The sequence below is a fragment of the Eulemur rufifrons genome, chromosome 17 (assembly GCF_041146395.1).
Source record: "Eulemur rufifrons isolate Redbay chromosome 17, OSU_ERuf_1, whole genome shotgun sequence".
Lineage (NCBI taxonomy): Eukaryota > Metazoa > Chordata > Mammalia > Primates > Lemuridae > Eulemur > Eulemur rufifrons.
The window spans coordinates 23,664,530-23,688,295 of NC_090999.1; the positions used below are offsets into that span (position 1 = coordinate 23,664,530).

General features: G+C 34.2%; 1 protein-coding gene across 1 annotated transcript in view; it reads left to right on the forward strand.

Moving 5' to 3' along the window:
- The window catches only part of SPEF2 (sperm flagellar 2), a 138,347-nt gene that overhangs the window by 14,359 nt on the left and 100,222 nt on the right, over positions 1–23,766 (forward strand). The window contains exons 5-8 of the mRNA XM_069492613.1: positions 3,271–3,458; positions 10,476–10,644; positions 21,039–21,258; positions 22,253–22,407. Of these exons, the coding sequence (XP_069348714.1) occupies positions 3,271–3,458; positions 10,476–10,644; positions 21,039–21,258; positions 22,253–22,407 (732 nt within the window). The remainder of the gene's footprint in view (positions 1–3,270; positions 3,459–10,475; positions 10,645–21,038; positions 21,259–22,252; positions 22,408–23,766) is intronic.

Below are 23,766 nucleotides of genomic sequence, written 5' to 3' on the forward strand. Positions count from 1 at the left end.
AGTCAGGAGAATCCTCCCATAGTTTCTGCTTTTTGTCCTGCAGAAATTCCCTAAAGCAGAAGTTAAAAAGACATCTCTACCTGCTTGAAATGAAGAAAGAGGAAAAACAGAAGTAGCATAAAATTGCCTACCCTTCTGTCTCATCTGTTCCAATTCCAATCCATTCTCCATTTTGCAACCAGAGGAATCTTTTTGGCTCTCAGATTTGAACTCTGCCCTCATACTTTAAATTCCATCATAGCATCCCATCAACCAGATCCCTGCTCAGACCTGTGCTCTGCTTTATCCCCTGAGCTCTGGCCATGCTGGTCTGTTCTGAGATCATTGAGCAAGTCGTTTTTTCTACCTTTCCCCCTCTTACCATGTGCCTTCCCCACTAATACTCATCTTTCAGGGCTCTGTGCACATGCCGCTTGTTATGTAGGTCAGGCCCCCTGTTATGTAACTTTATACCCCACAGTCTTTCCCTAATGATACTTATCATGGTGTGTAGTTATACAATTATTTGTGTGGCGTTTTGACTGTTTGACTAACCCACTGGCATGTAAGCTAAATGAAAGCAGGACCATGTTCGTTTTTGCTCATGACTGTTTCCCCAGGGTGAGAAAGAGAGAGAGAAAGGAAGGGAATGGGGGAGAGAGAAAAGCAGCAGAGAACTTCGTGTTTTTCAGCTTCAGAAGATTTTTATGTTTGTTCTTGTTTTGTTTTTAGATTAAATCTGCCAATCCCTTTCCTGAGTTGAAATTTCTGTGCCACCTACTATAATTAATAATAATTAATTACAATAATATTTAACATTTTTGAGCATTTACTTTGAGCCAAGGATTGTGCTATGCTCATTACATGCATATATAATATAATTCTTTCTAGAACCATAAGTGGATATTATTCTTATCTGCATCTTGTACACAAGGAAATTGAAGATTAGGAGGTTCAAGCAAAGCCAGCTCTATCAGACTCCAGAGTCCACGCTCAGAACCACTGAGATTTACTACCTTCCACAGATTTCCTTTTTCCTTTCCTTCTTTCTCTCTTTAGGGCTGCTACCCACTTTTCTGTAATGAGACAGGAAATTGTGGTGGGCTTAGTGGAGGGTTGATAGTAGCAGTTAAAAGAAGAAGAAGACTAGATAGCTGGATGGAAGGCAAGAACAGAAACAGAAAGGGAGGTAGGAATGGAGGTAGGAAGGAAAGAAGGTAGAAAAATATGGAAGGAGGGAGGGAGAAAAGGAGGCAGAAAAGCAATGGCAGCAACCAAGGTTGAAAGCTGTTCCATTGCTGATAGGGAAATTCTACTCTTCCCTTCAAGGTTTTGGTTCCATCACATCTTAAATATTTTCAAATGTTTCAGAGATGCTCTGTAGAAACCAACCTCTTGACACATTTTAGTGTCACTCTCTCCATAAATTATCATCTAATATTCCTATTCTCTTAGATTCCCCTTTCCTCTGAACTCTTCATGATTCATAATGTATATCATAAAGATTTGTACTTAAATTGCATTCTTTCTCCATGAAAACAGGGTGTACAGAACACTACAACAATAGAAAATTCTGCTGTCATTCCTGAATCCTTCAAATGGATAGAACTAGCCTTAGAGATTATCCAGCCCAACTCCTTTCCCAACAAAAATAAAATAAACAACACAGAACAGCAATAGCAAAATGATGGACCTTGTATAGCAATCCATTGTTGGGTTTCTTCTTATTTCTTTATACATCATGACAAGAAATATTTGCTCTACACGATGGTTTAGTTAATTTTGGGGGTATGCTAAGTATTATTAATAACACCATTTTGAGAAAATGCAGACATAAGGAGGCCAGATGACTTGCCCAAGGTCTCACAGCTAGAACTTGAATTTTGTGCACAAGCTGGGGCTTGAATTCAACCAAAGCTCCTCCAAAGCCCAAGTTTAGTTCCATTTTTATAATCACTGGGTTAAGTTACAGGAATGAAGTTTTCTTTCTGGAGCAGGTTAGCACATGATTGAATTTCTCAGGAAGTTGGCATAGCTATTTGAAAAGCAACCTTTAGTCATTTGAATCCCACTAATTGAATATTATGTTACTCTCAGCTTGGCTGGGCTGAGTTTAACTTTTGCACTTTATGTGAAGAAAGGGTCCCCCTAAACAAAATAATAATACATCAAGTAGAGGGTGATGAAAAACTGTTTAAGTATTTCATTATGGTTTACAGAAATACGTGTTTCTACAAATGAATGTTATGAATTTGTTAAGGCTATAACTGCAGGGTGTTTTGTAGTTGTCTTAACACAGTTAACATTTGCTAGCAAATATGACATGAATATGTATAATCAGGGAATTTCCAAAATATTTTCTAAGTATAAATCAATTTCATAGAACTTTCCCACCAGAAGGCAAAGGGCAGTGGCCCCAGCAAATGTGTCCAAGTTGGTCTACTGAGGTGGGAATGAGGGGTCAGCTATGCTTAGGATCTGGCAGAGACTTGATTGTTTCTCTATGAGCCCTGACTATTTGCAACTTGTGAAGTTTTTAAAGGCTTACTATCCAATTTATCATTAATCTACACTGGGCTTTCCCTGATTAGACCAGTTTTCACTGTACTATGTTTTGTTGATAAGGTAAGCTAAGGGTGGAATATTTCCATTACTGTTCCAATATTGCTTTGCCATCATACTCAGTACTTAGTGTATTAAAGCAAAAGTTTTCATTCATGATTCATTTTCCTGGTTGTTTCAAGGTGGGCAGGTTTATGCAAACCTACCCCCAAAGTCTGAGGAAACTGAGAGGCCAAAGAAAGAGGCTGACAAATCCAGTTTCTCAGAAAGAAACATTTAATAGGGACTTACTGACAGAAGCCAAGTCTCTGGCAGTGGTGAGATAAGACAAGGTGGTAGATCCTTGTGCCATACCTCCCAGACCCAGGGCTTATATACTCTAGGGAAGAAACACGTAGGACAATTGAAGTCTGAAGTCACCCCCCTCAGGGAGAGGCAAGAATGTTATGTGAATCTGCCTAAGGGTAGGATTTATGGGCAGGGTTGTTCTAATCTAAGGGCAGGATTTACAGTAAAGTAGAAATCTTAGAAGCAGTCCCAGAATAGGGGTTAATCAGAAGTCAGCATGGCAGATGAACATCCAAGATGGAGTTGCTTTAGCCTCCACACTGGTGTAAAAGGAGGTTTTATTCTATTTAAATATTTTTTAACTATTGAAATGATGACATTATTTTCATTTGAATCATTGCACAATTATAGTGACTTAAAAATATATTGTTGCCCTCTTAGGCTTTGGCAAAACAAGCTAAGATTGATTTTAAAGAACAAATTCTCAGAGAGAAGAAAGTTCATGAGCAGATTGCTGTGGAAAGAGCTGAAGCTCTTTATAAAAAGCATTATTCAATATGTGCAGAGATTTTGGATCAAATACTTGATTTGTCTACTAAAGTGGCAGACTATCGAATGTTGACAAATAAGTAAGTATTGTTTTTATATTATTAATACAGTAGAGACACCAAAGAGAGTGAAAAACGATAATATTGTAAAGCAGATAGTAGGTTGATAAAGAAAAAGAGACAAAAATGTTTCATGAAAAGAAGACTAAGAAGGGGTTTCCAAGAGACCTTCATTTACCCATTGACTAGGGTTATTTAAGGTGTATTTATGTCTTTTTACATTTAAAAATTGTGTGTAAATATTCTATAATTTGAAAATACAACTATGATAATTTATTTGAAACACTTGGAACTTTATGTAAGACTTGAATTATTCAAAGATTATTTTATTACTTATTAAATCTATTTCTTTTCATTATGCCTTGATTCTAAAAGGAATCGATGTATTTGCAAGGAAATATTTAAAAATACCAAAAAAAGTGCCAAAATAATAACAAAGGAAAATCCAAATTAAAATAGGGAGTTAAGAACAAAGGATAAATTGAAAGACAGTTATATAGGCAGCAGTAGATTTGTCAGTAACTGCAACTGAGCTGGAAATTTGATCTGAGCTTCCTATTGGCCAAAGCAAAAAAAGAAATAATCTGTTACATGATTTTCATTTTATGTTCTAGTTCTCAACAGAATGCAAAATTTTCTTGACACTCAGTTAATAATAATAATTTTCTAATGTTATCTCACCTAACATACACTGAGTAGTCCAATGGACCTAGAGGAGAATGTCTTCCAGCAAGGTTTTTTCAGCAAATATAGCATCTAGATTCAAAGACTTATTTCTTGTGTTGTCCTTTGCTTAAAGCTAAAAGATTAAGACACTACGGTACATCTCAGGGAAAGTACTTCCACAAATAGAAGGATAAGGCAATCCAGTTAAATTTGCATACCTCTCCAGTTACTCAGGTTGAGATCTTCTTAAGAATTCACAATGAAAGGAATAAAAGCCAGATTACCTGCAGGGTCAGAAAAAAAGAGGGAAAGCATCCCATTACCCCTATACATGATAAGGGCTTTCTCTACATCACTATCCCTTGCAGCCATATGTCTGGCCCACTGTCATATAAAAATCTAACAAATAAAATAACATAATGATGAGGACTTTGAAGATAAAACTAATAAGATACAAGATTGAGAAAAAAGAAATAACACTAAGAAGTAAAAGGAATTAAAGAAGAGTGTTTAAAAATACTTTTCAGATTAATATTAATTCAAAAGTTCAGAAACTATAAGAACAAAATTATAAGGAAACTAAACTAACATTGAGATGATACAGATGTTGGAATTGTCTGATAAAGATTTTAAGGCAGCTATGACAAAAATGTTTCAAAGAACAATTAAAAAACATGCTTGGAACAAATGAAGAAAACCTTATCCAAAATTTAGTCACAGCAGAGAAATACAATATAAATGAGAATCAAGTGGAAATGTTAGAACTGAAAAATATTATAACCAAAATTAAAAGTTCAGTGTTTGAGCTCAACAGAAGAATGAAGGAGATAGAGGAAAGAATCAGTGAACTAGAAAATAAAACAATAGAAATTACCCTGTCTGGACAACATAGAGAAAATAGACAAAAAAAAAAAAAAATTAACAGAGCCTCAGGGACCAGTCATTCATGTCATTGGAGTCCTGAAAGTAGAGGAGAAAAATGGTGGAGCTGAAAAAGTACTCAAAGAAATAATGGCTGAAAATTTCCCAAATTTGCCAAGCAACAGAAATTCTATAAATTCAAAAATATCAGCAAATCCTGAACAAGATAAACCCAAAGAAATTCATGTAAAGATACATTATAATAAAATTTCTGAAAACTAGTAAACAAAAACAACATCTTAAAACCACCCAGAGAATTACAGTTTACTTATAGGAGAAAAGTAATTGAGATGACAGGATTTCTCACCAGAAACCATGGAGAACAGAAGGAAGTGGCATAATATTTTTCAAGTACTGAAAGAAATAAACTCTCAACACAGAATCCTGTACAAGGTGAAAATGTCCTTCAGGACTGAAGGGGAAATCTGATGTTGTTAGATGATGATAACTAAGAAAATTTGTTGCCAAAATACCTATCCTAAAAAGAATGGCAAAAGGGAAGTTCTCTAAACAGAAAGAGAATGATTTTAAGAAAAGGAATCTCAGAGGAGGGATGTGGAACAAGATGACTGAATAGAAACCTCCAGAGATCATCCCTCTGCATGAACACCAAATTCAACAACTATCCAGGCAAGCAAGCACCTTCAAAGAAAAGAAACTTGGAATATCAAAAAAGAAGAAAGAACATGATAAGCAAAAATATGAGTAAGTACAATAGACTTTCCATCTTTTCTTGTGAAGGCAATTTGGCAGTTGAAGCAAAAATTATAACACTTTCTGATATAATTCTAAATGTATATAGAGGAGAAATATTTAAGAATTATAAATGGGCAAAGCTAAAGGGACCTAAAGGGTGGTAAAATTTCTATACTTGAACTGATAAAATGATGATGTCAATAGATGTGATAAATTATGTATATATAATATAAAGCCTAGCACAACTGAATAACTTGTACAGAGATATACTCAAAAACACTATAGATAATTCAAAGAAGAATTCTAAAAAATAGTTATTTATCCCATAGGAAGGCAGGAAAAGGAAACAGAAACAAACAAACAAACAAAAATCAGAAAGAACAGAAAACAAAAATAAAATGAAAGACTTAAACTCTAACATATCAATAATTGGAAGAGTAGATTAAAAAATATGATCAAACTATATGCTGTCTACAAGAAACTCAGATAAAATGATACATGCATGTTAAAGGTAAAAGGATGGAAAAAGATTTATCAGGCAAACATTAATCAAAGGAAAGCAAATGAAATACTTAGGTATAAACCTAAAAAAATATGTGCAGGACTTATATGAAGGAAACTATAAAACACTGACAAAAGTAATAAAAATCAAAGATGATCTAAATACATGTACAGACATGCTGTGTTCATGGATTGGAAGATTCAATAAAGATGTCAGTTTTTTCTAAGTTAATATAGAAGTTTAATCAATTCCTATCAAAAGCCCAGAAAGATTTTTGGTAGATACAGACAAGACTATTTTAAAATTTACATGAAAAGGCAATGTAACTAGCACAGCTAAAAGAATTTTAAAAAGAAATATTTATTGGGAAGAATCAGTCTTCCCAATTTCATGACTTATGATACAGCTACAGTAATCAAGACTGTGTGCTATTGGCAGAAGGATAGACACATAGATCAATGGAACAGAATGGAGAACCCAGAAGTAGATCCACACAAAAATGCTCAATTGGTTATTGCAAAAGTGCAAAAGCAATTTGGTGAAGGAAAGACAGCCTTTTTTACAAATGGTGCTGGAGCAATCGGGTATCCATAGGAAAGAAATATTTTTTTTTAAAAAAGAGAATCTTTAATTATTATACATTATATAAAAATTAACTCATAGTGAATCATGGAATTAAATATAAAACATAAAACCATAAAACTTTTGAAAAAACAGGAGAAAATCTTTGGGTTCTATGACTAGGTAAAGAGTTCTTAGACTTGACATCAAAAGCATGCATGATCCATAAAAGGAAAGTTTGACAAACTGGACTTCATTAAAATTAGAAACTTTTGCTCTGCAAAAGATAAAAGCTGATAGATTGGACTTCTCAAAGTCAAAACTTTTTGCTTTAAAAAGAATGAAAAGGCATGCAAAGTGGGAGAAATTATTTGCAAACTATATATCCTACAAAGGACTAAGTAATATCTAGGATAGAAGTATTTTTAAAACTCAACAATAAAAATCCAATTAGAAAATGGACAAAAGATGTGAAAACACATTTCACTGAAGAGAATATACAGATGACAAATATGCACATGAAAAAGTTTTTACCATCAGCCATTAGACAAATTCAGATTGAAACCACAGTGATATATCAGTACGCACCTATAAGAATGGCTAAGATTTTAAAACTAATGGAAACACCAAGCATGGATAAGGATAGAGAAAATCACTCATTCGTTGCTGGTGAGAAGGTAAAATGGTACAGCCCCTCTGGAAAACAGTGTGTCAATTTCTCAAAAAGTTGAATATGTAACTCTCATACTACTTGGCAATTATACTTCTGGGCATTTACCCTAGAGAAATTAAGACTTACGTTCACACAAAAATGTGAATGTTTATGGCAGCTTCATTTGTAATAGCTTAAAACTTGTAACAATCCAGATGTTCTTCAGTGGATGATGGCTGAACGTTGGAACATGTATACCATGGACTATTGCTAAGCAATAAAAAAGAATAAACATGCCACAACCTGGATGAATCTCCAGATAATTATGCTGAATGAAAAAAAGCCAATCCCAAAAGGTTACTTACTGTATGATTCCATTTATATAACGTTTGTGAAATGACAAGGTTATAGAAACTGAGAACAGATTAGCAATTGCCAGAGGCTAAAGAGAGGGGAATGGTGAGAGGGAAGTGAGTGTGGCTATAAAGGGCAAGATGACAGGTTTTATGTGTGGTAATAGCCATGTTCTGTATCTTGACTGTATCAATGTCAATATCCTGGTTGTGATATTGTACTATAGTTTTGTAAGATGTTACAATTGGGGAGCACTAGGTAAAGGGTACATGGATCTCCCTGCATTTTTTCTTACAACTTCATGTGAATCTACAATTATCTCAAAATAGAAAGTTTAATTTAAAAAAAGTATGTTTAAATAGCAATAGAATAACATACAAGTAGCATAAATGATTCATAGAGACTATTGGGCTAAAGCAGACCATGTAGCTTGACTTTTCAGGACAAGTTATTTAGACAGAAAAGCTCATTCTAAAATGGAAAGTGGCTGGGCAGCAGTGGTTCACACCTGTAATCCTAGCACTTTGGGAGGCTGAGATGAAAAGATTGCTCAAGGACAGGAGTTTGAAACCAGCCTGAGTGAGACCCCATCTCTACCTAAAATAGAAAAATTAGCCAGGTGTGGTGGTGCACCCCTGTAGTCCCAGCTACTCAGGATGCTGAGGCAGTAGGATTGCTTGAGGCCAGGAGTTTGAGGTTTCAGTGAGCTATTATGATGCCACTGCACTCTAGCCCAGGCAACAGACCAAGAGCCTGTCTCAAAAAATAAATTAATTAATCAAATTAAATGAAGTAAAATGGAAAGTGTAGTACTACTTCTAAAACATCCCTTGTTTGATGTATTGGCGTTTCTTCCTCACTTGTTTTATTTTGAATTAATGATTGCTTCAGCAGACCAGGCTGGTCTGAGGTGAGCTGATGAAATTTGGATCATTCAAGAAAAGAATATGGAATAGCCAGTCTAAATGTATGCATGGAATCCTAGGAATTTCAGTTAGTAAGAAAGGAGCACATTCAGGGTCCCAGAAGCCATAGCAGGTGGTTTTCTTATTCAGGAACCTCAATGGATCAAGTGGGGATTAGTGAGGTCAGAATCTTGAGGAAAAGAAGCAGCTTGAGCAAGAGTAAGATCAATATTCTTTTTTTAAAAAAATTATTTTTTTTTTTGTGGAGATGTTGTCTCACCATGTTGCCCAGGCTGGTCTTGAACTGCTGTCCTCAAGTGATTCTCCCACCTCAGCCTCCCAGAGTGCTGGGTGGGATTAAAGGCATGAGCCACTGTGCCTAGCCTAGACCAATATTCTTAAAGATTAGAGAAGCTATTTAAAAAGTGTTCCTGCTTTTGCCATTTTATCTGTTTCTTTCCTCACATCTTAAATGTGAAAAAAATTACAGTAAAGGTCAGATAGCTAAGTTTTTTTTCCCCCTCATTTTTTTTTAAATATATGGACTACTTCAGTGGATTGCAATCATGAAGCCAAATAATCTCTACAAATGTTATAGCAGAACCAGAAAGAGAATATTTAAAGGTTATAAAGAGGGTTTTAAAGCCCTGATACATGAAGGAGAAAGAAAGAAGGGGGAAGAAATGCCTGAATATGAGTACAGTCAGGAGTTTTCCAAGACCCCTGACCACACAGCTGTTTAAACAGGAAAGGTTGTTAGGTCTGTATGCATTATATAATAACTCCTCATTCTCCCTGTCACCAGCCCCCGATACCTCTATTATACTTTATGTCTCTCTGAATTTGTCTACTCTAAGTGCCTAATAGAAGTAGAATCATACAATATTTGTCCTTTTGTGTCTGGCTTATTTCACTTAGCATAATGTCTTCAAGGTTCATCCATGTTATAGCACGTATTAGATTGAAATATACTATATTTTAAGTTGTAATTTCTAATTCTAGTCTATTTTTAGAGAAATGCATGTGAATCATATTTGGCTCCTTCTTTCCTTTGCTCATTTTGTTCCTCTTGAAACAATTTTCCTGTCACTCTGTCCTAGTTGCCTCCTAGGCATTCTTTCAGCTTCAGCTTAGCAGTTGTTTCTTGAAAGAGACCTTCCTTGAACCAACAAGTTAAGTTGAGTCATGTTGGTATACTTTCCCATTGTATGTTCTCATTCAACACTTTTATTTATTTGTGCAATTATTTTTACCCTTTCTTCCTCAGAGCCTGGTATTTGAGGCCAAGAATTCCACTTGCTGTTATATCCCTAATGGTTAGTAAAATGTGCAGAACTTATGTTTGAATGAATGAATATTACTTCATTCTCTGGTTCATAACAAAACAATATATCTAAAAATACTGAGAAGAATCAGAACACTTAGGTTCTTCAATTCCTAGCTCTGATATCAACTGACGGTGCAACCTTAGGAAATCATTTAAATGCTCTAGTATCAGTGTCCTCCTGGGCAAAATGAACAGACTAAATGTTTTTCAAGGCCCCTTTAAGATCACAGTTAGTTTACATATTTATAAATAATTTGTAACAGAAAAATATAATATATATTGGTCTTACTGTCATTGCACATGTGGTAACCTTTAAAATTATTTTTCAGTAATTATTTCTGTTTTAAGTCTGATGAAAGTGAGATAATTACGTAAATATAATGCTGATACTGAGGTTTAAAGTATACATTTGACTAACCATTGATTTATCTCTACCTCTTTGTTTTTGCAATAGTATGATTCCATATAAGCTTATGCATGATTGGAAGGAACTGTTTTTTAATGGGAAGCCCATATACGAACAAGCCTCTATTAAGCCACTACCTGCTAAACCCTCAGCAGAACAACTTGTAGAACTGGAAAAAAGGGACTTGCTAGATAGCAATGATTATGAACAATATAAGGTACCTACTAAAATGAAATAATTAGAATGCTACATAATAAATTCTTTTTCTTTAACATTAATTTTGTGATATTTCATTTCTGTTAATAAAAATAGATATTTTATATTTGTGTTTTTCCTTAATTTAGTTTATAGAACTAACTTTTAGATACCCATTCATAATCTATTATCTGTTATTCTCAGTAATATTAAAAGAGTGGTTTGAAAAAAAATCAAGCATAATACAGTGTCTGGACAGATAGATTTCAGAATTTTAAAAATGCTTTGCTTCAACAACCATTGTTAAAAGGTATTTATTTAGCAATTGATCTAAATAGTATATTGTTTTTGCAGGCAAAATGGAAGAGGAGGAGATCTAGGTTTTATAAGTAGCATAGATTCAAACAATTTTTTTCAAAGATTGAAAAAAAAATTATTAGGTTCTAACTGTGCTTTTAAAAGAGCTGTCAGAAAGACTTTGTGATTAGAAAGACCAGAGTTACATTATTGGCCTGGCCAACAATTAACTGTGTGACCTTAAGTGACCGATCCCTTAAGTGCTGAGACGCAGTTTTTCAATTTATGAAAGGGAATAATAATATACTTACCTCATTTTGTTGTTATGAGACTTATTTAAGATAATATGTGTTGAACACTTACCTACGTGCACTGCATGTTGGGTGCAAGTAATGCATTTCAATTTCTTTCCCCACAATCCTGCTCTCCACACCCTACTCCATCTCACTCTTAGAAATAAAGATATAACGACTATAGCTCTTGGATAGAAGTTTTGGGGATAAACAGCAATGGAATGAAAAATGAGGCTTTTTATTATCAGAAATATTACTGAATGAGTTCCAGAAGGGTAGTAAGTACAACACAAGAAATCAATGGAAAGATGAATTGACCCAATTATTTGCTGATATATAGTAAATACTCAATAAATGTTTGTTGGAAGGTTGAGTGAATAAAATGAATGAATTACAATGAACAAGAAAAATATAAAATAACACTAATATATAAATATTATAAGAAGATAAGCTTGTGGTTAAAAAATAAGGAAACAATATGAGATTATGAGAAACTAAATGTCCAGCATATTTCAGTTGAATAAATCTGTATTTATAGCACTGAGAGAATTATTATTAATATATACTAAGGATTGACTAGAACCTTACAGGATTTATGTATATAGTTATCTTGTATGGTTGCAAAGTACAGTAGATCTAGTAGTATATTGATAAAAAAATATAATGCCACATACTAAAATGTTTTGACAATATCAAACTATGTTAAGGTATTTCTTTCCATTATAAATTAAGAGTGATTTTATTTGACAAACTTTGCTGGTTCATTGAATATTTACTTCTAAACTACTTCTTAAACAGCTCAATTTACTTTGTTCTTGTTGCTCTCATAAATCAGGAGACCTGGGGGGTTGCAGCTTAGCAAAGATTTGTCTTTTAACTATTTTTCTTGTGTGGGAAACGGTTACCACAGGAACATGCTTGTCTTGCCCACATCCTGAAGCAGCTGGTGCAGCTCCACTGCAGGAAATTGTAAACTTTTGTTAGGAGTTTGTAAAAGTCTAGCAATTCACTTTATTTTGTATATGACCTTTGCTGTTTTTCTAGAAACAAAAATTACTTTAGGATTTCTGGTATGTGTTTACAAGCTCTGTTTGACTCCGTAATAGAAAGTACGTCATAGACAGGTTTTAGGAGATACTGTAACCTATTCTAATTCTCTTATTTGTAGATTGTTTTTTTTTTTTTTTTGTCTTTTCAAGAACTTGTCCTAAATGTTCCTACTTACAAGTAAAACATAAATGTTTCAAATTGTGAAATATGTTCTCTGGCTTAAATAGTCTATCATAAGAGATGACAGAAGGACCATGCATCCTGGCTCAGCTAAAAGAAACAGTTGTACACATTTGTTATTGTTAAATTTGTTCAGGATTTTTAATGCTTCAGGTAAATATGTAACTTAGAAAATAATCTTCAAAAAAATTTACATTCTTAGCATACTTTATTGATGCTCATACCAGTCACCCTTAAAGAACAGACAGCTCCGAGTTTTTAGTCTATGCTTTTTTTTTTATGTGTATAAATTTATGGAGTTCAAGTATAATATATATTGCATAGTGGTAAGGTCAGGGCTTTTAGTTTGTCCATCATTAGAGTAACGTACACTGTACCCATTAAGTAATTTCTCATTATCTACCCTCCTCCCACACCTCTACCCTCCACTGTCCATCATTCTATACTCTGCTTCCATGTGTACACATTATTTATCTCCCACTTGTAAGTGAGAACATGAGGTATTTGTCTTTCTGTGTCTGAGTTGTTTCACTTAAGATAATGGTCTCCAGTTCCATCCATGTTGTTGAAAAAGATTACTTCATTCTTTTTCATGGCTGAATAGAAAACAATTGTGTATATATATCACATTTTCTTTAACCATCCACTGATAGACACTTAGGTTGATTTCATATCTTTGCTATTGTGAATAGCACTGCAATAAAAGAGTGTAGGTATCTTTTTGATGTAATGATTTCTTTCCCTTTAAGTAGGTACCCAGTAGTGGGATTGTTGGATCAAATGACAGGTCTATTTTTAGTTCTTTGAGAAATCTCCATACTGATTTCCACAGAGGTTGTACTAATTTACATTCCTACCAACAGTGTATAAGTGTTCCCTTTTCTCTGCTTTCTCGCTAACATCTTTTTTTTTAATCTTTTATATAATAGTCACACTGATTGGTATCAGATGATATCCATTGTGGTTTTAAGTGGCATTTCTCTGATAATTAGTGATGTTGAACATTTTTGGGTCTTCTTTTGAAAAATGTCTATTCATGTCCTTAGCCCATTTTTTAATGGGATTATTTCTTTTTTGTTGTTGTTAAGTAGTTTGAGTTCCTTGTAAATTCTGGATATTAGTCCCCTGTCAGATGTATAGTTTGCAAATATTTTCTCCCATTCCATAGATTGTCTGTTCACTCTGTTGATTATTTTTTTACTGTGCAGAATTTTTATTTTAATTAAGTCCCATTTGTCTATTTTTGTTCTTGTTACCTATGCTTTTGAAGTCTTAGTCATGAATTCCTTGCCTAGACCAATATCCAGAGGAGTTTTCTGTAGTTTTTCTTCTAGTACTTTTATAGTTTCAAGTCTTTAATTCAAATCTTTAATCCATCTTGAGCTGATTTCTGTGTATGGTGAGAATTAGGGGTCTAGTTTCATTCTTCTGCACATGGCAGTCTAATTTTCTCAGCACCATTTATTGAATAGGGTGTCATTTCCTCAGTGTATGTTCTTATTGACTTTGTCAAAGATCACTTGGCTATAAGTCTGTGGTATTATTTCTGGGTTCTCTTTTCTGTACCATTAATCTATGTGTCCATTTTTATACCAGTATCATGCTGTTTTATTTACTATGCCCTTATAGTATAAGTTGAAGTCAGGTAATATGATGCCTCCAGTTTTGTTCTTTTTGCTTAGAATTGCTTTGGCTATTTGGACCCTTTTTTGTTCCATCTGACATTGGAAATTGTTTTTTTCTAATTCTGTGAAAAATGATGTTGGTATTGTGATAGGAATTTCATTGAATCTGTATATTGCTTTGGACAGTATGGTCATTTTAACAATATTAATTCTTCCAATTCATGAGTGTGGGATGTTTTTCCATTTGTTTATGTCCTCTATAATTTCTTTTATCAATGATTTATAGTTTTTCTTGTAGAGATCTTTCACCTTGTTGGTTGAATACATTCCTAGGTTTTTTTTGAGGGGGGCATTGTTTGCTTTTTTGTTTTGAGTTTCTCTTTTTTTTTTTTTTTTTTTTTGGTTTGGTAGCTATTGTTCTCGGCTAAATCATTACTGATGTATAGGAATGCCACTGATTTTTGTATATTGATTTTGTATCCTGAAACTTTACTGAATTCACTGATCAACCTATGAGTTTTTGGTGGAGTCTTTAGGGTTTTCTAGGTATAAGATCATACCAACCACAAACAAAGTTAATTTAACTTCCTCTTTTCCAATTTGGATGCCTTTTATTTTTTTCTCTTTCCTGATTTGTTCTGGCTAGGACTTCCCATGCTTCAAGTGGTATGTAATGGTAAAGACAGGACCCAGGGATTCAGAATTCAGGTTCTGGAAAGCTCAGTGTAGGTCAGTTAATAAACACGGTGCTAGTGAATTGGTCATGACTTTTGATGAAGGTCAAAGGCTGTTTACTCTCTATTGTAATTTTATGATCTCTGTATGTAGATAGATAAGAACTCACAAGGAGAGCTGGACCACTCAAGATGGATCTTGAGTCTTGTCCTTATACCCTCTCAAAAATTCATACTGATGGTGTTTTTGCAGATACAACAAAAAGATTGATATTAAAATAAAGACAACTTAATACTTATTTTCTGTATTTGCCTGACAATTTACATAGATCAAGTGCTAGTAACATGGATAACATCTGCGCAAGAAAAATAACCTGTTAAAGCAATAGTTTGTAATAGGTGATACTGACCTGATATTACCACTCTGGATATCGGAGTCTTGAAGCAAATAGCCAGATGTATATTTATAATAATACCTAAAGGAGTAAAGAATTATATATTCTATTATCTAATTAATTTAATCATATCTACATAGATAACATACATTTAAAATAGGGATCCGATAAAAATTTCTGGTTCCCCTTTACTAATGAACTCGTAAAAATCTCTTTAGTTCATTGTAGTTAAACTAACAGTCTTCACTCTGGTCTGAATTTTCCTTTTTCCAGTTCTTCTGTTCTCCTTTTCACTCACCAAGTTCTTATTCCATCCCTTTGCAATTTTTACCTTGACTTAGCCTTTATCCTGGGTCTTGCTAGGAACTTCATTAACTTTATTTCTATGGTGATTCTGCTCTATGTGTTCCACCAAATCCCTTATCAGCTTATTTCCACAGGTCAGGCTTCAGTTCTCCTCCTGACCTGAACATTCTGTTCTCTTCACAGTGATGTTCTTCTATTCCATTGTGTTTGGCTACATTCTGTAGGTAGTTTGGTGATGGAAGAGGGCTTAGCAGCTGACTGAGAACTTAATTGTTTATAGTCAGCAGTCACATAGACTCCTCATACAAACGTTATTTCATTTAATCTTTACAACAGTTCTATGAGATAGATATTATTATCTTGCTTCAAAGATGAGGGAATTGACAAAAGAGCAAAGCAGGCAAGTAGCAGAACCATTACAGAAACCCAGCTCAGATATTGAGTATGAAAAGAACACTGATAAAAGAAAAGGCAAAACACAGGTATGCATTTGTTTATACATGACATAGCATAATTAGAGAAATATTGATTTAAGTCTGAGACTACTTCCTTTAACAAGTATTAAGTGACTGCACAGCTCATAATCATTAGGACATTGGCAACTTTCCACTTCAACGTAGCCTTGGAATTATAGCCTTTTCATTGTAAAATTACATAATTTCTATGATTTCTGTTTTCTTATTTGGTTAGTTTTGATCAGCCATATTACATAAAATAATTATCATTTGTCTAACTAGAAGTATAAACAATTCCAATGAATGAAAGCAAAAGTAATCAATTATAATTCCATTAATAATTGTGCAAATCATTCAGTATTTACCTAATTTTTAATAATGCAGTAATTATTATGCACAGAACTGCTAGAAAAACCAAAAGCATTAAACTATAATAAAATAATTTTTACAAATAAAGGGTGGTTTGTATAGAAATGACAGTCAAATATAAATACATTTATATACTTGTAAATTCCACTAATTTAAAGGAAAAACTTATGAGTACTTCGGGTGTTTTTTGTTTGTCTCAAAAAGTATTTCCTTACATACAGTGTTGTCATATCAGACATTCTGACACCAAACCAGACAAGCCATCCTTAGCCCTTATCAAATTTGACAACTTATATTCTGAGCAAATGATTTTGTCAGATATTGGGTATGAAAAGAATACTGATAAAAGAAAAGGCAAAACATAGGTATGCATTTATTTATATATGACATAGCATAATTAAAGAAATATTGTCAAAAATGGCCTAAATAGGCTAAACCAATCAATGATTAATACAAGTTTTTCCTACTTCCAGGTATTTAAAAAAATATCTCCATAGCAAGACTGAATCTGTTAATATAAGCCACTTTGTAATATTAGTTAAGAGTTAAGGATTAAAAATATAATATGGAGATTCATTTATAAGCCAAAAATGTGACTTGTTCATTACTTAGTAGTAGTGTAGTAGTATTTATAAACCAAACATTATCTATTTGGTCATGGTACTGAGACGAAAAAATGTCATTCAAATTAGTGATCCAATTTGGCCAATAATATTAAAAATAAATCTTTACAAAAGAGGTCCCCTCCAGAAAATGGTTAGGAAACTTAGGCTAAAGCACACACATATAGTCAAGACAAAAACACATACCTTCTTTCTAAAAAGAAAAAACAAGAAAAACTGACTTAAGGCGACATAAGCAACCTACACTAGAAGTTAGCTGGTGTTTCTTAAAGAAATGTAGTGTACCCTGTCTTTCATCTTTGTTCCCTTTTTGTCTTTCATGAGAACATATGTTGATGAGGGAGCTCATTGATTTTTTTCCCAATGGGCATTTCTCATATTATGTTATTTGGACTAAGAAGACTGAGTTCATTCTTTTCCAAATATATGACCAGCTATTCAAATGTAAGTTGAGAAATAATCTATTCTTTCTCTGCTAATGTAAAATATAAACTGTATTACATGGTAAGTCCTTATATACAGTTAGATCTGTTTCTACAATTTGTATTTTTGTGCACTGCATATCCTGTCTCTGCCATTCATTCTTTTCATTACTGCATTCTTAATAAGCATTTCAGTAAGTGGTAAGGCAACACTCCCATATTACTGTCCTTTTTAAGTTGTTAATGGATATTTTTATTCACTATATTTCTTCTTCCACTTAAACTTTAGAATCATTTGTTATATCACCCTGCAGGGGGAAAAAAAACCCACTGGCACTTTTGTTGTCGTTTGATGTCATTAACATCAACTTAAACCAGGTGCAGTGGCTCATGCCTGTAATCCCAGCACTTGGGAGGCTGAGGCAAGAGGATTGCTTGAGGCTAGAAGTTCAAGACCAACCTGGGTAACAGAGCAATATCCTATCTCTACAAAAAAACCAACCAACAAACAAAAATAATCAACATTAAGTTAGATTAATTTGGGAGAGAACTAAATGGTTTATAATTTTGAAACTTTCTATATTGCTCTCTCTTCAAGTCATTTTTTAAATCTTTAGTAGAGTTTTGAAATGTTCCTTATATAGCTTCTCTGTATACTTCTTAATTCCAACGATTTTGTCAGTTTTTAAATGCAAGCAAAAAAAGTTGACTCTTGCTGAGTAAGCAGAAAAAAAATTACTCAAAATATGTTGGGTAATTCAAAGAATCAGTAGGTGCGCTTGAGAAGTAGCCTAAAGATTAAGCTTCCAAGGAAACTCACCAGAACCATCACAAGGTCCTACAAGGAAAACTTTCACTGCCACCACCACCATGGAGCACTAGCAGCTGACATTGCAGCTGCTATTTCTGCATAGGAACTCAACTGTGCAGCAGCCACGATCACTTCTAGGGACCGTGATACTTCTTTCTTTTCCTTATTCTGTTGCCGTGGCTAGACCTGCTGAAATAATGTGACGTGATAGTATTAATGTTGAGCATCCTTTTCTTGTTCTTGCCTTTTATGGAAAAATGTGTATTTTGTTTTGGTTCATCATCGGTCCATAGAGTGTTAGGAAAGCCATATTCAATTCATAGCTTATTGAGAAACTTGTTTTGTTTTGTTTAATTGTACTTGTTTTTTCTTAAAATCAGAAATGAATTTTATCAGATACTTCTTGGTCAAAATGATCATATGCTTTATTTTTTAAGTTTTAACCTACTAATGTGATGTAGTAATAGATTTTTTAATATTTAACTTTCTTTGTGTCCATGAAATAACTCCTATTCAGTCATGGTGAGACAACTTCAACATTATATGTAGGATATGAGCATATGTTCTGCAATCTGACCACCTGGGTTCCAATTTAGGTTCTGTCTTTACTATTTATTACGACCATGGAAAAGTAACAGCCTCTGTAATACTCAGGTTTTTCTTCTACAAAATTGGGAAGTTAATACTACTTATGTAAGAGTTATATGAGAATTATTTGAGATAATTCATGAAAACAACAGTATATGGCATATAGTGAATAGGTAGTCAATGTCAATTAGTATCTTTATTGTCTATTAATATAACATTGAATTAATATTGTGTGTATAATTTTTGCAAAATATTTCCAAGTCAGATTGGCTTGTAATTTTCTTTTGGGATGTTGTTTTTGTTAATTATCTTTGATACATTTTTTTGTATAAAGGTTATATTAGTCTTGCCAAGTAAATTGGAAAGTCTGTATTCTTCCATACTCTAGAAGACTTTAAACAACAATTTAAATTTCTTTTTAATTAAGGAATAAAAATTCTTCTGTAAACCATTACTGTCTTCAAGCTTCCTAGGTATAGTTCTATGACAACTTTTCCCCTTCTTTCATGGCTTTTATCTTTTCAAAATTTCCATTTAAATTAATTTTAACATTTGTACTTTCTTAGAATATCATTTATTACTACACCGTAATAAATTCTAATTTATTATAGTAGAGTTGTATATAAAATTTTCTTAATGATTTTAAGTCCCTTTAAAATCTATTACCTTTTTTCCTATTATGTTACAACATTGATACTTGCTATTCTTCACCTTTGTGTAAAACTAAGAGCAATTCCATTATCATGCTTAGTATGGACAAGTTTTAGACATTTATCAATAAAGAGTACCTGAATAGTTTCACTCTCTAATTTATTAATTTCCATTTATATTTTTATTAGTTCCTTCCTCCTGGTTTCTTTTGATTATTTTATAATTACTTTTATTCCCTATTTTAATCCTTAGTTTATTTCCTTTTTAATTTTATTTTTTATTGATATATAATAGATGTACTATAATAGTACTATGCACTATAGTACTATAATACTATAGTACTATGTACTATGTATCTATATAATAGATATATAATAGAAATATAATAAATATTATATTTGCAGGCTACATGTGATATTTTGATACACTCATACAATGTGTAATAATCAAATCAGGGTACTTGGGATATCCATCCCCTTAAACATTTATTAAATATCTTTTCTTTATGCTGGTATCATTTGAATTATTCTTTTCTAGCTATTTTGAAATATACAGTAGATTATGGTTTATTATAATCACTCTGCTGATTTAGCAAACACTAGGTCTTAGTTCTTCTATCTACCTAGACAAGGCATTTTAGGAGGGGCTATACATTTTCCTCTGAGTACAGTTTGATCCCTCTCGTATTTTTAATCTATTATTTTAACGTTCTTTTCAGACTTTATAATTTTAATTTCAAAAAATGATTTTTATAAGTACTTATATTTTTCATATGTTTCTAAAATCAATTTCTAGTTTTAGTACATGAAGGTTAGAGAATGTGGTCTGTACAATGTTTTTTCTCTCCAATTGTTTATTTCAGCAAAAAAACTGAAGGAAGTGGTAGTCAAACATGGTAGATTTAGAGAACACTATACTGAGCATGAAAATTCTTTTTCATCTTTCTTACTTTAAAATATTTTAAGGCCGGGCGCGGTGGCTCACGCCTGTACTCCTAGCACTCTGGGAGGCCGAGGCGGGTGGATCGTTTGAGCTCAGGAGTTCGAGACCAGCCTGAGCAAGAGCGAGACCCCGTCTCTACTAAAAATAGAAAGAAATTATATGGACAACTAAAAATATATACAGAAAAAATTAGCCGGGCATGGTGGTGCATGCCTGTAGTCCCAGCTACTTGGGAGGCTGAGGCAGTAGGATCGCTTGAGCCCAGGAGTTTGAGGTTGCTGTGAGCGAGGCTGATGCCACGGCACTCTAGCCCGGGCAACAGAGTGACACGCTGTCTCAAAAAAAAAAAAAAAAAAGAAAATATTTTAAAATAAGCTTAATACTTGCATAAGATAGCAGATAAACTATTGTTGTCTTTTGTCTGCTTACTGATGATAACATCAATATAAGTGTCTTAATGTTCGACCTAGATTACATACAGTATGTCTCAACTTAATATGCCTACTTTCATAAACTAAGATATTTTGAGGTTTTTTTTGTAGGAAGCTCATTGTTCTGCTTTCTAATATGAAAGTATTATTATTGCTACTACTCATTTATGTGATATAATTGATTAACTAAAGTACTGATTAACTTTTATTTGCTACAATTTAGATTCACTTTCAATATTTAAATTTCTTATATTCCTAAATTTGACTTTTAAGAATATTTTTGTTTTGTTTGTTATTTTTGCAGAACATGGTTGGAGAGTGGGCCTTACCCGAAGAAATGGTTGATAATTTACCACCCTCCAACAATTGCATATTGGGCCATGTGCTTCACAGACTGTTTGAAAAATCTCTTCCTCCTCATCTTGAATCAACAGCACCTGAATTTCCTTCCTTTGCTGTTAAAGGATGTTTATTGGGGAAAACATTTAGTGGAAAAACTACCATCCTAAAGTCTCTACAAAAAGGTAGACTCTTCCCCTAATTATTAGATTCTGTTCACACTGACTGGATCTGCAAGTGTTCATGTATATATGGAACATTCAAGAAGCTTTGCTAATATATTGGGAAATCTCTGTCATCCAAAATTTTATAATAGGGTGATCATGTAATTTATTGTCTAAGCCATAATTATTCAACTATAAAAAGGAGTGAAATACTAACACATGCTGCTGTATGGATGATCCTTGATAACGTTATGCTAAGTGAAAAAAGCTATACACAAACTATCCCAAAATATATACTCTATTTGCATGAAATTTCCAGAATAGGCAAATCCATAAACACAGAAATTGAGTTATTGGTTTCCAGGTGTAGGGGAATAGAGAGTGACAGCTTAATGGGCATGGGGTTTCCTTTTGAGGTGATGAAAAATTTCTGGAACAGGATTATGGTGATGGTTGCACAACATTGTGAATGTCTAAATGCCACTGAATTTTAAACTTTAAAATGGTTAATTTTATGTTATATGAATTTTACCACAATTAAAAAAAGCAGCTTGGCTGGGCGCGGTGGCTCACGCCTGTAATCCTAGCACTCTGGGAGGCCGAGGCGGGTGGATTGCTCAAGGTCAGGAGTTCGAGACCAGCCTGAGCGAGACCCCGTCTCTACTAAAAATGGAAAGACATTATATGGACAACTAAAAATCTATATAGAAAAAATTAGCCGGGCATAGTGGCGCATGCCTGTAGTCCCAGCTACTCGGGAGGCTGAGGCAGTAGGATCGCTTAAGCCGAGGAGTCTGAGGTTGCTATGAGCTAAGCTGACGCCACGGCACTCACTCTAGCCTGGGCAACAAAGTGAGACTCTCTGTCTCAACAAAAAAAAAAAAAGCAGCTTGATCCAAAAGACAGTTCTAGGGGGCCTGAAAGACAGCATTATAGGGTGAAGCCAGTACATAAGGACAACAATTTCAATTTCCCAAATGAAATGCTATTTATAAAATTGTCTTTTGTCCTTTAGACTTTCCTATTCAGATCCTTTCTATTGACACTCTTGTCCAAGAAGCTATACAAGCATTTCATGACAATGAAAGAATCAGTGAGGCCCCTCCAATTCAGAAAGAAGATGAAGAAGAGGCTCTACCAGTTGTGCAAGAGGAGAGTCAAGGAAGCCAGGCAAGTATGATTCTAGTTTTCTTTGCTGTGTCTGGTACACTAGATAGTTGGAACCGGATGGAATCTAAAAGATCTGCTAGACCAGGAGTCTCTTCTGTAAATGTCCAGAGAGTAAATATTTAGTTTCTGTAAAGCTCCAGAGTAAACATTTAAATTAAATATTTAGTAAATATTTTAGGCCAAGAGGCAAAATGAAGGATGTTATGTGGGCACTTAAATAACAAGAAAGGAAATTTCTACCCCCTTCTGTGGGTTTGCCTGGGCGTACCATCCAGGGCACCACTGCCGTGGGCTCACTTTGCACCCAGTGCCATCAGCTGGAGACATTCTCCTGAGGATAGGGTGTCTGGCTGGTGAGTGGGGTGGGTGGAGTGACAGAACTACAGAGGTTGAGAAGGTGGCATATGAGTGCTGTGGGGGAACTCCAGAAGTCACCAGCTCCTGGACTGAGATCCCACCACTCAGTGCCTGGCAGATGCCAACATCAGAGTCCCCAACATGTAGCTGGAGACCAACAGTGGCCCTGGGCAGAGGCTGAGGCCTGTCTGGAGCCCAGTGGGGACAGTGGTGGAGGGGGACTTCTGGCTTGGTCTCCATGCTCACAGTGCTAGACTGCTTGAATGATGTTCAGGAACTGCATAAAAGCAGTTAGTGGGCTGAATTTTGTCCATGGGCCTGATATGCTGACTCCAGATTTAAGCTAGCAGATCTCAACTGGGGTAGAGGGCTGTCTGTATGGTTTATCGGTATCACATTCCCATCAGTATTGCATCACATTGTATTATTGTGTGAAGCTTCCTGAGGTGGGGGAGCTGAATAGGAGAAGGCGGCTCCACCTTGAGGATCATTTATGTGGTCCAGCCCCCTCGTTTCACAGAAAAGACAGTAGAGACCCTAAGCATGAGCTGGTTTGCTTGGGGTCAGAAAGCTAGTTGATGGCTACTGTGTTTGGGGTTCCAGATTCTAAGTCCAGAACTCTTTCCTCTACTTTATTCTCTCTCTGCAAATGAATAAATTAGTCTAGAATCTAATCCAGATCATTTGCAGGGGGTGCAAAATAAATACCATTTAATGATGAATTTGGAAAATAACTGGGAAAAGTTTTCTTCATTGTGGGCTATCTCTTCTTCCATTTTGTGGTACTCTTTCTATTTTAATCAATAAAGTAATAGATAATGTACTTTTTTTAACTTCCTTATGGCTATGACTGACACTTCTAGAATTGTTCACTTAAAGATAGTTTTTCGTAAACTCTACCCTTTTCTCAGATTCTATTGTATTTTCAAAATAGCAGTTGCTGTTTTTTACATTGGAGACCATTGGAAAGACAGATTACACTACAAGTTACTATGTGTTTCT